The sequence below is a fragment of the Scatophagus argus genome, chromosome 3, assembly GCF_020382885.2.
Source record: "Scatophagus argus isolate fScaArg1 chromosome 3, fScaArg1.pri, whole genome shotgun sequence".
In the NCBI taxonomy this organism is placed as follows: domain Eukaryota; kingdom Metazoa; phylum Chordata; class Actinopteri; family Scatophagidae; genus Scatophagus; species Scatophagus argus.
This window is the reverse complement of record NC_058495.1, coordinates 5,377,337-5,393,195: the sequence shown is the minus strand read 5'-3', so window position 1 is coordinate 5,393,195 and position 15,859 is coordinate 5,377,337. Positions and strand designations below refer to the sequence as shown.

Genomic DNA, 15,859 nt, shown 5'->3' with positions numbered 1-15,859 from the left:
ATATTCAGTAACTGGACTGAATTTATTTTCTAAATGTGTCTACTGGTTTACAAGGAGCAGACACTAGTCGTAACTAGTAGTTACATACACACTGTACCCATAAATCTACCTGATGTTTAGCTAATGCTAATACTAAAGACTCCATCTGTTTGTTAATTGATGGAATCTGTTTTGGAATGCCATCTGTACTGATTTGAATGTTCTTTCTTAATTGCATTTGTTTTAAATTCACTTTTTCTTTAACTGTCTTCCCTTTGGCTCTTTCTTCTCTTGCTCCTGATGCAGGTAGTACAGCTTCTTCTACTGTGTGCTACTACACTGAGCACCAACACTAACATGTCCACTGCTTTTAGTGGCCTCTTCTCTTGTACCTTGGTAATTCTTACCTGTATTAATATCTCAGTGTAATATATATTTCTACCTTTTCTCTCTGAATTTCAGTATTTTGTTTGGAATATCTAATATTCATGTCTCTCTATGTAAAATATGCGCTTCTTTTACAGGTCAACATGATCAAAAACTCATTTCACCCACAAGCTATTCCAGAGAGGTGTTTTTCTCTGATACGTCACCCTTGTCCTCTCCATATCCCACTGGGGCTTCCATCCTCATTTCTTCTACCTTCTCCAGCAAACTTAAACATTCCCACAGCTGCGGCACCATATCCCCAAAAGGCCTCAAGCCCTGCAGGAGCAGGGCTTTAAGCTCAGTGGAGGAGAGTGGTGAGTGGGCAAACAAGAAGGCAGAAAGGGTGTCTACCATCTCCCTTGAGCATATGAAATTTTACAAGAGGACCAGACCCACAAAAGACTCCAGAGAGCTAAGCAGCCCAAAGAAAACAGGGGAGACATTTCCTAAAGCCAAAGAGCAACATCACACTCCCAAAAAGACTGAGAGTTGGGCACAGGAAGAAACACAGAGCAAAAACAGGACGCCGCAGACACAGTCACAAACACAATCCACAAGCCCTAGGAAGTCTCCTCAAGCTGGACAGCAAGTGGCTGCAAGCCTGCAGCGCGCACAGCATCAACATGACCCTCAAAGGAGATTAAAACACTCTTCCAGTGGGGAGAGCTTGGATCATGAAAAGAAAAATGGCAAAGGGGGGAATCTTGAGATCAGACGATACACACAAGGACGGGAGATGGAAAGGAGAGGAGAGAGGACCAGGCCTGGCCGAGAGCAAGAAAGTTTTAAAAGAAGGGTGGCAGAAGAGTCTCTGCTCCAAAGGACATCTGCTCAAAAAGTAAAAGAGAGTGAGAAAGGTAAAGACTCTAGGCAGAGAGATTCTAATGGGAAATCCACAGAACCCAGGAATACAAGTAAAGAAACTCTCAACAAAAGAGATTCTCTGTTGTCTTTTAAAGATATATGGAGTAGAAAAGTTTCTGTAGTTTTGCCAAGAGAAGTTAAAGGAAGAGAAGACACATTTTCTTACTCCAAAGAAGTCAGTAGTAAGGAAGGCACTGTGGCCTCTATAAACAGTATTCCATTGACTACGCAGAGTGCAAAGGGACCTCTCAGCCCCGGCCCTTGGAAAGTGCCCAGCTCAGCCAAAATCCTCTCCCACGCAGAGGTCTTTCATGACCCCGTGTGATCGAATATTGAATCAGCCAGACTTGAGCTGTGTCATGGAATATTTAACAACACCCTCAGTGGATTGTTTTTCTGAGTTCTTCCATAAAACAGAGAAGTGAAACATGGTGCGAGATTTGTCTTTTAACAAAGTCCTTCTTGGGAGTCCTGTGACATCACGTGTGGCATGTAGCAGCTCCCCTCTGCCTTGTCCAGTGCTTCAGCATCTTTGATATGGGACTTAACCATGTGCGGCATGCTCGGGGCCTTGCCAGACAAGACATTTTTAAATGTGAATATGTGCCAATCCTGGGAGCCTCCTGTGGAACAACAACTACCAACAGCACTTCACCCGTTAAAATGCAATGACCCATATGCAAAGAAAAGGAGATAGGCCCTTGCCTCTCGCCTGTAGGATACACCACATGTGACTGTCATCTAGGGTTTAATTTTGCTCTTGGTCTCATTGTGGAATACTTTGACTTGTCTTTTTCTTAAAAGTTTGCTCAACTGCATGCAGTCGGTCCTTCTGTTTGTTTTACTGCACGTGTTCTGCACATCACTGAGGATGATCCTGTTTCTTATTTATAAATATTATTATTCTGAACACCAGGCAAATTTCTAATACAACAGCAAGCGTTCACTTTACCGGGGACTTAAGACTGTTCTGTGGTTATAGACATGATTCTCATACAAACAGTATCATTAAAAAGACCAGAAACTTGTGGTTTGAGGACTTGTTTACTATGTGTATGATAACCAACCTGTGTGTAATTTATTGCGATAATAGATTAACATGTGTATATGTAGCTGTACCAAGCCATTCCACATTTTGATATAGACTTCAAAGATTTGTCCCATGTTATTTGAGCTTTCACCAAACTCCCAGTGTACTTAAGTGGTAGAAATTACCATGAATCTTGTAGTTCATGAAATGTATAGGCAAACTGCTGTACCAAATGTTTGCAATCGCTCAAAATGTGTCTCATTGTGAAATACAACATATATATATATATATATGTATATATAATATATATATATATATATATATATATGATTCTAACTCTTTAAATATCTATGGAAATCCATGCACTGCATCTGCCCTTGTAGCATAACAGAATGATGAGTTCTGTTTAATTTGTGATGTTGGCTAGCTACAAATGCATTACATTTTATTATTATTTTATAATGCTATTTCATTTTTCCTCAAATAATCACTGTTCAAGGCCAGAACGGCAATTTATATGATACTGTCATGCTCCTGATAGTTTTACCTTTTCCTACTGAAAAAAAAACCCACAAAAAAAACAAGGGATTTAAATGTGTATAATTGTCAATCCTGCTGTGTGATGTGACAGCTTGAAGGATAAGGGGGCTTAGAGGGTGATGTGGTGGGTTCATGAAATATTGAGCATGCTGCTGATGTAAGACAGGTAGACAGAGATCCCACCTTCTTACATCTTTTGATTGTAGCTGAGCCAACCGATGGATATGGTTTCAAACATGGGGTCAGTGAAAACGAGAAAAAGTCTAATTTCACTGTTACTTTACAACATTTTTGAAGCTTCTGCTGTAAAATCAGAGAAAATTAAATGTACGCAACATACCTGCTAAAACAATTTAGCAGATTAAGCATATTCAGATGAGCTCAGGGAATGCAGTATAGTAGCAAAGGTGTGATAAAGTCCATATCAGTGACAGTCAAATGGTGGTTAAGGTTTGTGACTGACTGTGATAAAAGTTTGTGATTTTATAAGGGAGTTTTCAGGTTAAAGATTACTAGATGGGGCGCTATGAGCCAGTCAGTGATAGGTTTGTGCAATAGCTTGGTTGGTTGAATGAAAAAATATCCAACCCTGAGTGTCAGGTAAAGGCAATGCAGTGTGGTGAATCAAATAATGCTCTTTTATTCTGTGTCCCCTGCACTATTGTCCTCATTTATACTTTTGTTTTGACCATTTTGTATCTCATCTCTGTATTATACTGTGGCCTTGCATTGCTTCATTTTAAAAACAATCCTTGTGGTATCTTCTACATTCTGTAGGAACAGTAGATGTAAATGTTTGTACATTGTACAGCACCTTTATAAATACTTGCTGAGTGCTCTTTCTGGGGGAAAAACAGAGGTATATTAAATCGCTCCATTATTTTTTTATGTAAAAAAAACAAGAGAAAATATTTAAAAATGGATGACGAAGGATAGATTATGACCTTGACATGGTGTTCCGTTCATGCACTGAAAAATAAAATTTTACTGAAAACACCTTCTGGATCTCGTGTACTAAAAATAAAATGCATTTTAACCATTTAATTATGCTACTCTATTTCTGAACTACAAATCACTGTACCACCAACATAGTCACAATTTACAAATTAATCATTTAGCAGTCTTATTTAGATTACTTTTCTCACACTACAGATGAACAATACAGTGTCACTGCTTTGTCATATTAAAGGACACTGTAAGTGACTGTTACTCCATGCACATAGCAGATTTCCAGTTGTCATGGCAGCCGACTGCTTCTCTCAGCAGAGCTTGGAGACAGTTTGACTGCACAAAGTACTTTGTCAATTACACAAGAAAGGTCAGAGGCATCTTTTGCCACGTATGTGTTGCATCCATTACATATGCTTATACCATGGTCTGGATGAATGCTATACTGATTGGCTGCAGGGACTTCCATTAACTCCTGATAATGGACACCTTGTCAGCATCTCTTACATATTTCATAAGCAGGCATGAATCATGGGACTGTATTTGGAATGAGAACACAAATGAAATTTGTTCAGAGCCCCAGTGAAACTATCAGACTGGTTTCAAATCCTTAATGAAATTCCAGCTGCATGAGAAATTGTGCCTCAATGTATAGTTTATATAAATCTGAAATACATAAATGCATTGAACCACACATACTGAATTAGAAATAACTCATGCAACTGAAAAACATTCATCAATGCTCGATTAGCAGCAGGGAGCTTCTATAACTGTATAACAAGTTCCCTGATTGATGCAGATTTACACTGAAATTATGAGTACTTGCAGAACTGCCGTTTGGAAATGAAAAAGACCATGAGTTATAATTTTGTTTAACCTTTTCCTTAGGAAGATTGCATGTTTGGTGATCTTCTGCTGTTTTTTCCATCACATTTATGATCAGATATTTATTATCAGTTACAGACTCACACCTGAGATGTTGGATCCCACCACAGGCACCTTCAGCTGATCACTGACCAGCTCAAGCAGGGATTTGAATGTTCTATTAAGTACAATTTATTTATGTATGTGTGGCAAAGTTCTTTTCTCTGCCAATAGTGAGTTTTATCCTGGTTTAGATGAGACCTGTGCAGTTATTCAGAACTATATAGTTATAGAAGAGCAGCCTTAATGACTACAGAATGGCTGGTGATTGCATGTGGTGTGATAATTGACTAAATTGCTCAAATATGGCTGGAGTATGGTCTTTTTATGTTATATTTCAAGCACCGGCATGAAATGACATGTAGATCTGGATTGTACTGACAATTTCATAGCAGAGGTTAATGTTTTGCAAAAGCTATTGTCTTTATCCTTTCTTTTTCACTTGTACTTTTTTCCCTCGGTGTTTTAAAAAAACATATTATGGAGAGAATCTGAATTTTACGCCTCTTCAACCCAAATGTTGTGCTTTCATGGAATTTTCTGTCTTAAAAAAATCCCATTCAGCTGCATTAATGTGGAACACAAGATCAGATGTAGGTCAAAATTAATTAGAACAAAAGATGTAATTTTCTTTATATATATATATATATATATATATATATATGGAGATATATATATATATGGATATATATATAGATGGGCAGCACGGTGGTGCAGTGGTTAACACTGCCTCATAGCAAGAGGGTTCCAGGTATAGAAAATGGATACATATATATATATATAGATATATATATATATCTATATATATATCAGCACATCCTCACTTGGTGTTCAGTGGCCTTAAGTTACCACATGAAGCACTGAGTTTATGTTCACACTGGATGAAAACTACACCACATAATATTTGTATTATTGGATGATTTCCTGTGTTAGAGCTTTCAAATGCTTTTAATGCAGTTCATCTTTATCACCACTAGATGTCACCAACGTGCAGTAAAGTGTTCAAGTGTACCCCGCAAGTTAGGTGTAATCGATACTTCGGTGATGGTATGAATTTAAAGTTCTTCTTTGACAACATCTTTATAATAAGAATGAACAGGATATGAAAAAAACCCTGATATTTCTGTCAGTAAGAAACGAACACTTTCGAGTCATAAGAAAGCTTTTCTCCTGCAGTTTTGTTAAATGTGCATTTTAGGAAGAAAATCCTCAAAATGAAGTCCTTTTTAAGAAACCGCCAATTTAATCACAAAACTGTGAAGTTTTGTGAAGATTTACCGTATGTTTGGAGTAAAGAATTTTCCTGTCCTGACTGAGCATGAGAACGGCAGGTGAAGTTGGCAGCAGTGGGTGGTTATCAGCGCTGGCAGCCTCGTTTCCCCGTTATCAGACCTGACGAGAAGCAGACACATTCTTCCAGGTTGCTTGTGAAGGGGTGGGGGTTAATCGTTCACTCGGAGAGCGTGTTTGGAGAGATAAGACACATGTATCGTATTAGTTACCAGCTGATGCAATTTTTTTTTGTTTTTTTAATTTAAAAAAAAAAAAAAAAACTTAACAGGCCATGAGGTGCCCCCCAGACATTTTATTGGCTTTAAATCAGGTTGAGTGAGTTTTAAGTTGAGTTTTTCATGCTGTCTTTAAACATCCTACGTAGTGATGATATAATGTGCATCACCAAAAGTATCCTGGTGTTTCCTCACTTGTTGTAAAAATACGTACGAGTACAGATGGAGGTTACTAAGCTTTGTTGACTCTTTGTTGCCAGGTTTCTTTGTATTGCCTCTGTGGGTTTCTCAGGCTACTTTGGGTGGAGGAGGGAGACGGCCCCTGTTAACAAACGTCTCTGTGGTTGAAAGTGGGTGGTGAGTTCACTGGAATTTACCCCAGACTTTGTGTGAGGCAATGAGGGACAACCCTCCTGTTGGAGAAAGCTGTGGAATGTATCCATGACAATAAGACAAACCCCAGAAAGTGACTCAGAGTCTGCAATGCACTATAAACTACTACGAAAAACACTATCCTTATGGGTGTGTATCATAACAACAACAACAACAAAAAATAGTGAAGGAATCCCCCTTCTGAGGACTCAAAGAAGGGATACCTCCTTTTAGCAGGACACACCCATAACAACTGTTTACTTTTTTTGTCTGCACCTCTGAGGTGGGACTGCTGAACTACCTTCACTGGTGGACAGACTAGACGCTCGTGGTTTGTGTTTGTGTTGTCATCGCCTTTACTGCTCTTTGTCCGGCGTGCTTACGCTTGTCGCTGCCTGTTGGCCACACTGACACTGCCGCACGTGAATGTCAAGTGAGACTGTTTAAAAGTAAAACTTCTTTTTTTGCCTTTCAAAATAAGACACCAGACAGCGCTAGTCCAGATCTTTGTAATTTAGACAATAACAGTAAAGCAGTCGCTGGCAGTAAATCGTCTGAATGCTCACACACACACACACACACACACACACACACACACACACATCCATTCATCCATCCATCCATCCATCCAATTTCTATAAATCACACATGTAAAATGAAAATAAATCGCGAAAATAAGAATGTAAGACATAAAATTGTGCAGAACTTATACATTACATACAGGGTTAATATATATGATATACATAACATAAAGTAAAATAGGATATAAAATATAATGTATAATACTATTACGGAACAGTAGCCTATGTACCTGATATACGGCAATGTGTATGCAAGCCTAATATATAGGTATGATTGGTCAGTAATAGGCCTATGTGTTAATATGTTATAAAGACACAAAAAAATCTATTCTATCAATTTGTTATCTGTAACTAAATAGCAGTGTATTAACTGGGATTAAATGCCAGCACGGCCTATGCTTTATGGGATTAAAGAAAAGCTCTACTTTTATTATGAAGGCAAGTTCCTCATTTCCTGTCGTTCTGTCTATTGAAGTTCACTTGACAGCAGACAAAATGGGCAGTAGTGGGGAGTTCTGGAGAGGGACGCTGTCTACCGGCACCGGAGGGAATCGCGTTTCTGCGTGAGTCGGACTGAAAGGCACTCAGCGTATCGGGATGTTTAGTGTCCTTCTGCAGCCCGGTATGGAAGTTTCACTGGACACCTACGGACGGCGAAGAGTCGGATCTGTGCTCTTAATATGCCTCTTTGTCGTGAAGGCAGCAGGTCAGTAACAACATCAGCCTCGCAATCTGGTTAATGAGATAATATTTATCAACCAAGTCACGAGAGCTCCGGCGTGAATAGCCAGGCTGCAGTTACTGTCCACTCCTCAGAAAAACAACTGTTATGTCAACTTCTACACTGTTCTGCCTCAAAAGATTATACGGATTTACCAATTTCAAACTTTTAAACTTCTTGCAGATAGCTTAGATAGCTGTTTCCTAACTGAGCGTAAAATGTAGAATTCCCCATGAGAGATTCGTGCGTAAAATAACGGAATAGTATTAACAAGTATGCACCCAGTGTCCACTAATGTACAGCCAATACAGCTGTTTTGCCTTAAAGTCTGCTTTTACTTGTGTGTTTAGTTTTTAGGGCATAGTTGAAGTTGGTCTAATCTAACATCAACTTTAACTATAACGTCAGTAATAAACGTACACATTGTACAGGTGTGTCTAGTAAAGAGGCCACTGAGTCTATAACACTGCAGATTCCATCCAGTGAATACCACTACATTCCTGTTTCTTGAATTTTTCAAGATTGTTTTTGCTCTGTGAATTGCCAAGACGAGAAATAAATCTTGTGCCAAGTGCATTCCTCTGGATATTGTTTTGAAATACTGCTCCATGAAATACTTAGAGATAAGACAATTCCGCATGAAGATCTCAGTACGAACTGTGGACTTAACAAAAATGGGCTGGTAAAATATCCTGAGGACTGATAAGGAAAGTGGGAACAGGTGAAGGTTACAGGAAGTAGCAGGGCTTGGCTGCTTTTCAGAGTGAACAAAACAAAAAAACAAAACAAAAACAACTATATTGTGGTTGGTTTTCCTTTCCTTGACCTCGATTGAAAATGTCATAAAGTCAAAGAAAGATGTGAAGAAGAATTCATAAGGACTCAAGACAAGAGAACTGCTGCGCTTAGAGAATCTGACTGCATTTACTCAACACTATGTAATCATATGAGAGCAGATGCTTGTGTTGCTTCAAATGATGCTGCTGCAAGGAAATGTGGAATGGAATTATCTGCTTTTGTTTCTTTAAGGATGGTCCATTATTCCCTTACACTAAAGGAGACAGGACAGGAAGCATCAAACCATATTTCCTTACCAGTTAGAGAATTTGACAAGCTCTGATCATGGCTGCCGGTTTGACTGTTCTGTATTAGTTCACTCAGACAGGAAACCTTCCTAGGCAAAAACACTATTCATCTGCAGCCATGATAAGTGAAGTAGAAACAGGTGAGCAGGTGGCTGGGGCAGTCAGGTGATGTCCGAAAGTGTCTAGTGGGTGGATTTAAAAAGGAGATGAAGGGGCCTGAGTAACAGGGAATGTATCTGTAGCAGGGAAACACAGAGACAAATCGTGTCATTAATAATGATTTGTTAAGCAATAAAAGGACTAGCAAGGCCTGATATTTTTTTGGTAGTGTGGCATTAGTCTTATTTATTCACTTACTTCATCACATGCTGGCTAATTATCACCTGATTTGTGAACTAAAAGATGTTGTTGTTTGATGTTGCCAATTTCTCTCCTTTTTCCCCAGCCGACTGTCTTAAACCTGAGGAGAAAACTCAAAATATCATCTTAACCAATGAAGCACTACTAATAAATGAATTTCCAGAGGGTGCCACTGTCACTCTAGAGTGTGCTAATGGCCATGTTCAAGAGAGTGGTTCTGGGATTATAACTTGTATGAATGGGGAATGGAGTGAACCAGATCTCATCTGCATAAGTGAGTCTTGGCTACTTTCATTATAACTCAACTGACCCTTTTATAAATCACTATGATTTTTGGGGGGTTACTTTCGTGGCATAAAAAAGTCCAGCACCTTGTTTGTTTTTACATTACAGAGAAAGACTGTGGACCCCCAGACCCTCAGCCGAATATGAGCTTTGATATGAGTGATGGTACTTTGTTTGGAGCTTCAGTACTAGTAGTTTGCAATAAAGGGTGAGTATAAATGTAAAAGGTGTGAAATCGTCCCATCTAATTGTAGAATTACGTCTTAAAATAGTTATGTCTTTAATTTAGAGAAGCTGCCCGGAGCAGCTGCAGTGACAACACACGGGGAGTCCTTGATAGATGATCATGTCCTAATCATTGCAGTCATTTTGCTGTACTGCCAAGTTGTCTTCAGTGCTGCTGGCAAATACACAAGATGACTGAAGGTGGATTTGCAAATGGAAAATGTCTCTAAAGAAAACAAAACAGTCTTTAAAGACAAATAGAGCCATGGCTAGAGAGTGTTACGTCATGGTTTCACTCATTACACTCTTGGCTCTTGCCTTCATTGAGACAGTTCTATTTTTGGAATAAGCTCTGTAAGAATTTATCTTTAAAGCTGACTACATGTTGTATTCTAAAATCATGTATAATCTCTACAGTATTAATTCCTCCTTAAATCAACAGCCCTGCTTTATTTTGCTTCCTCTTTCCAGTTTCCAGGTTGCTGGATCTAGCTATAAACAGTGCTTTGCGGCGGGGTGGAGAGGAAGAGCCACGTGTGAAAGTAAATGTTTCTTTGTTTTTGCTGAAGTCACAGCCAGAAGCCATATAAGAGTTGTTTGGTACATCCATACAACAAAAGATATTTTATGAAGGAGCCACTGTGTCATTGTTAAGTCCTTCCTCTTCTTCTTCTTCTGGTTTATGTCAGCAAATAACGGAGTTCAAATGACAACAATATGGGTTATTTGTTTTTATCCTGACTTATTTTGTGTTAAGAATGATTTTTATCTGATTTCTCAGTTGTAAAATGTGAGCCACCTCCTGACGTGGACAATGGCAGAAGCTCATGGGATTCTCAAGATGAACCAAAATACGGAGAAATCATAAATTACGTCTGCAATGAAGGATTCACCCTCACTGGGAAAGCCCACATTATGTGCAGTGAAACTGGTGACTATGATTCTCAGCCTCCTGAATGCATAGGTAAGCACCCTGATCCATGTGTTTGATTTGTTACTTTGTTACTACAACTTGCTGTTTACACTGATGAGAGCCAGGCTGAGGTGGACAAAGCTTAATGCATATCAGCCATAGCACAGTATAGTTATTTAAGGACCACACTGGTAGTGTGGCACGTTTGAACTCCTGAACTCCTTAGATTTTACATTACTGCGGACCATGTTCAAACCATTCGGTAAATTTGAAGATTTTATGCAGCCAGTGGTTTCCATTCATGGCATCCATGGTTTCTGCCTTCTAAAAGGCGGTTTTTTCCTCACTACTGTTGCCAAGTGCTTGCTCAAGGGGGAATGTTGGGTTCTCTGTATTACAAAATTTAATTAAAGAGTTTGGTCTAGACCTGCTCTAATGAGAAAGTGTAATGAACTAACTTTTGTTGCGTATTGGCACAATATAAATAAACTGAATTGAATTGAAAAATATGTGATGATGAAAAGCGTTGCATTCACCAGTTTAAGTCTGTAAATTAAAAGAAAAGTAAAGCAAAAGAAACAAGCTAATACAAGCTCCTGCAAGATGAGTTGCAACTTGAGTGCACTTGAGTGAACCCAAATGAAGGCTTCATCTGTAATATACTGTATTTAGTTGAAGTGTACATAGTGTCAGTGTTGAAATGGTGTCACCAAGGACCATTGACCATTGAAAGGTTTAAACATCATCAGTTGAACCCCTCTTCACACTCATCTCCCAGCTCTGTTATGAAGCAATATTCAAGCTTTGCATTTTCTCTCGGCCACTCATGTCTGTGCTCACTCCAAGCTGTTTGTTTACTAACCGCCACACTCATACTCTCAATAACAGATCGAAGGTGAGTTAAGCGCAACCTTTAAAATTCATTAAATTCAATTCATGCAACACAAAACTGACTATACTTTTCTACACGAGGATGCTTGTTAAACATCTGAGGCACATGCTGAAATCTAAATCGCATCTGATTTGAAGTACAGCAAGCAGCATGTTATTTGGCACAACACACTGCATGTGAAAATGAAATCTAAATGCGTCCTCCAACACTAGTGTCCAAACCGAATGATGATATTTATTTTAACCCCAGATGAATTTAGTATTGTTCTTGTTCATAGATGTGACAACAGAGAATATACCTTCAACAACAATGGTAACTCCAACATCTATGCCTCCAGTTCAAGGTACAGAAATATTTTCCAAACAGAAATCAAGTGTTTTTTACACTGACCAATTTAAAGATAATAATTATATTAAATCTTTTTTTTTTTTTTTTTTTTTTTGACGTTTTGACAATGATTATTTTCCATGTCGCAGAAGTGCCCACTTCAACTGATTCATCTGGCACAGCCACAAGCCACAGGGATAAACTCATCACAACCAGTGCAACTGATTCACCTTGCGCAGCCACAAGTCACAGAGATAAACTCATCACAACCAGTGCAACTGATTCACCTTGCACAGCCACAAGCCACAGGGATAAACTCATCACAAGCAGTGTAACATCAGCTACATCACCTTCAACACAAGGTACACATGAATGTCTTAAAACCAGGCGGTCAGCATGGCATTAATTTGGAAACCTTTTAGGCACAGCATTTGGTAACATGAATGGATTATGTGCATGCTGCATGCGCCTCATGAACGCCTTCTCAGTTTGGCAAGTCACTTTTATCTTGTCCAAACTCCAAAACAAGAATGAAAAGTCATTGCGGTCATTCTGTTCAAAGGTGGAAGTGCCATTTTAACTGATGATAAAGCTGCTCCAGCCAGTGTAACACCAGCAACATCATTGGAAGGTACTGAACAACTTAATGAAAAAGTCATCGTGCTTGTGAATCTTCTTTCCGTTTGGAAGGTTATTGATTACAAGTAGAACAGACGTCTATTTCACGTATTTTCACTGTACTTCCCATGAGCAGATGCTTTCCAAGCAATCCTCTGAGGACTCCACTTTGAATATAATGTAGACTGACTTTTAAGACTTTGAGTAATCCATGTCCATGATTTGTTATTTCCCTTAAATTATCTGATTTCAGTGGAGGGAAAAAAATTTGTCTTCACTTTGGAAAGGAAAAATAGATAGCATAGATTTTCTTTTGAAGGTAAGTGGAACTTCAGGTCAAACACTAGATTTAATACTAGTCATAGTGGAGAAATAATGGGTATCAGAGGAAAATAGCACAGCAGTAAAAATGTAATGACTGCTGCGCTACACTTGGGTACACAAAACTATTTATAAGGAGGGTCGCTTATCATCAGCATGGACAGCTAACCTTAAATCACCAGACGGGTGAACTAAAGCTTCCATGTGCTTAGAGCTCACTAAATGGAATTCTTAGCTATTTTGTCTCGTCAGACATTTCTCGGAACACTAACAAATGTAGCTCGTTTTGGGAAATGTGCTTATTAGCTTTCTGGCAGAGAGTTGGATGAACCAAAGTCCAAAAACCATCAATTAGCTATTTTAAGGAGGGGAATGTTAAGATACTCCTGGAAGCTTCTGCTCACAGCCAAGATATAACTGGACTCAACACACCCGTAAAATGGGAAATTGCGTTTTTACACTTTTGCACAGATTAAAGAAACAATATATAATATATAATTAATGATTGGCTGCCAGTAGGGGGGTCTTGTCAGGCTGGATCTTTCCTCCTGTTTCCAGTCTTTATGCTATCAGAGGCTTTAGCTTCATATTTAACAAAGACTTTTTTGAGATTGGTATCAACATTCTCATTTTACTCTCCACCAGAAAGAGAAAAGGCTTGTTTCCCAAAATGTCAAACTACTCCTTTAACACTGTAATTTATAGTTCTAATTATAGTTCTTATTTATTGTTTTTCTTTTACTGATCAAAGAAAACTGACCTTTAACATTCTCATGACATGTCTTCCTTTCTTAGTCCTTGTTTTTGCTCTTCTTTCCTTCACTGATCCAACATGGAGATGCTGAGATGAACTGCTCAAATCATTGCATACAACAAGCAAAATAATTTGAGAGATGCTGCAATCCAAAAGCTAAAAGTTTCACACACAGTTGCTTTAAACCAGTACATGAGGTGCTCAGTTTGTAAGTGAGCTTCTTGTACGTGCTGGTGACATAGTCACTGTTGTTGTCCATTTCAGTTCAGATGGTTTACATACTGATAATACTGTTATATACTTGCAGACAAACATGATCAAGCTGATACTTACAGCAATATTGGTGAGTTATGGAAGCCCACTTGTATCAAGATGTTAATGCAAGTGATTGTTTATGCTTTGCATTTAACTCTGCATGTGTCTTTCAGGGAATGCACCTGTTATAGTCAGTGTGACATGTGTGGTAGTAGGTAATGTACAATTTTCTCTTTGAACTTTAAACTTTAACTATATTTTGCAGTTAAAATACAAATTGCAACACTCCTTTTTTTGTCTTTACAGCTGTTTGTGTAAGTCTTGTCTTTTTACACAAATTCCTTCTGAGGAGAAAAGGGTGAGTTCCAATATTTCACTTTTAGCTTATGCATGATTCATGTTATGATTATGCTTTTATCCTCTTTTGCTCTTTGCACTCGCTGGCACTTGGAGCACATGTTTTTGTGAACAAACAGTGAAGTAATATGCAGTAACCTGTAGCTAACTCTGCAGCAGGTTCAAATTCTTCACTGTTATTTAGCTTTTGCAATGTTTAAGGAACTCTAGATGTATGTGTTTCCGGACTTGAGCTGAGGAATGAGGGAAGTCAGCAGGAAGTCCTTGATTAAAACTAGCTGTGACACAAAAATCAACAACAGGAAAAAAAATTCCCTCAGGCTGGAATGAATCAGGATGTCTTTAATAATCGAGTTAAGTTTAATGTCCAGGTGTTTGTCAAAGTCAAAAACACACAGAAACAGGGGAGGGGGGGGGGGGCATATTTTGTGACTTCTGTGACAACCATATTATTTGAACTGAGCTCAGTTTGATTAAAAAATAAACAAAAAAAAGGAGAGGACTAAGGCTCTTAAAGCTTTTCACTGTGAAACAACAAATTTATATTCTACTTGTGCAATACATTTGGAATCCAGATAAAATCAAATAGCTTGCATTCAACCAGAGCAACTTTCCTTAAACATCAATCTGTCATTAACTCTATAAGCATATGAAACTTTAACATATTGCTTTAAGCCATATGTAAAGCTTACTTTACAAAACCTCGTTATTCTGTCAAAGTTCCAAAGACTAACACTAACATTGCGGAATGCTTGTACAGTGTGCGATAAAACAACATTTGGTGAACCACTAAAAATTTAACACACAAATATCATAACCATTCTGACGCAAATTCCTTATTTGATGACACCATAGCTCATATGACACCGGAGAAGACCTGAAGCCGGAGTTATTACAGTTCCAAAATCTTTAGATTGCCTGCCTGACTGAGGTACCTGTCAACTCCTGTGTATTCAATGTTACTGCCATAAAACAACCAAAATATCTGTAAAAACCATGTTGAAGAATCATTTACTTGTTCACTTTATTTTTGAGAAAAAAACAAAAAAAGCTAACATCCAGTTTTCAACATGATTTTTCAAATGAGGACAACAAAGCATGAATGGTGTGCTACTCTTGTTTTATTTTGCACTACTGTGTGAATAAGGCTCAAACTGAACACTTTTCTGTTTATTTCCCATTAGCACCAGCTCAGCACCTGGGCTCATCTGATAAAGAACATCTGTGACCCTGGAGGGACATGCCAGCTGGGTGTAGTAGTGCCTCTCTACGTTGATGGGGATAAAAAGCAAGAGAGAGTTCACTTTAATGTTATTGCACTACAAATGGCATATAATGAAATGTAACAGGATCATAAATCAACATCCAATGATGAAAAGCACTTTTTGTAATGATGTATTTTTTTTTATTGCCACATTATTTTAACAATTGTCATTTTTTTATGTATATAGTAATGCTTTTTTGGACATTATTTATATAAATATATATATTTTAAATTGTAATAAACACTTTAACGTTGCCTCAATGCACTGTGAAGAGAGAGTTTTTGAAAAATCTTAAAGCCATACGTT

General features: G+C 38.2%; 2 protein-coding genes across 10 annotated transcripts in view; both read left to right on the top strand.

Moving 5' to 3' along the window:
* LOC124055765 (membrane-associated guanylate kinase, WW and PDZ domain-containing protein 3) overlaps positions 1-5,218 on the top strand; it is a 117,811-nt gene extending 112,593 nt beyond the window's left edge. For 2 of the 4 annotated variants that reach the window (XM_046382881.1, XM_046382888.1), the window contains one exon: positions 504-3,886. In XM_046382881.1, coding sequence (XP_046238837.1) covers positions 504-1,597 — 1,094 coding nt within the window. In that variant the 3' untranslated portion in view covers positions 1,598-3,886. The other 2 variants (XM_046382896.1, XM_046382904.1) reach the window with 2 other exon arrangements.
* Positions 5,219-7,742: 2,524 nt separating this feature from the next.
* im:7151449 (complement decay-accelerating factor) lies at positions 7,743-15,813 on the top strand. Of its 6 annotated transcripts, none has more exons than XM_046382915.1 (13): positions 7,743-7,881; positions 9,427-9,615; positions 9,735-9,834; positions 10,323-10,393; positions 10,633-10,815; positions 11,934-11,999; positions 12,133-12,345; positions 12,546-12,614; positions 13,984-14,019; positions 14,105-14,146; positions 14,238-14,289; positions 15,144-15,219; positions 15,473-15,813. In XM_046382915.1, the coding sequence occupies exons 1-12, from the start codon at positions 7,773-7,775 to the stop codon at positions 15,199-15,201; spliced, it is 1,188 nt and encodes a 395-aa protein (XP_046238871.1). In that variant the 5' UTR covers positions 7,743-7,772; the 3' UTR covers positions 15,202-15,219; positions 15,473-15,813. The 6 variants fall into 6 exon arrangements, 4 of the variants coding, with proteins under 4 accessions (XP_046238871.1, XP_046238885.1, XP_046238878.1 ...); XM_046382940.1 differs by lacking the exon at positions 7,743-7,881 and adding an exon at positions 7,947-9,305; XR_006842801.1 differs by lacking the exon at positions 15,144-15,219 and having other exon boundaries at positions 13,718-14,019; positions 15,473-15,491.
* The last annotated feature ends 46 nt before the right edge of the window (positions 15,814-15,859 follow it).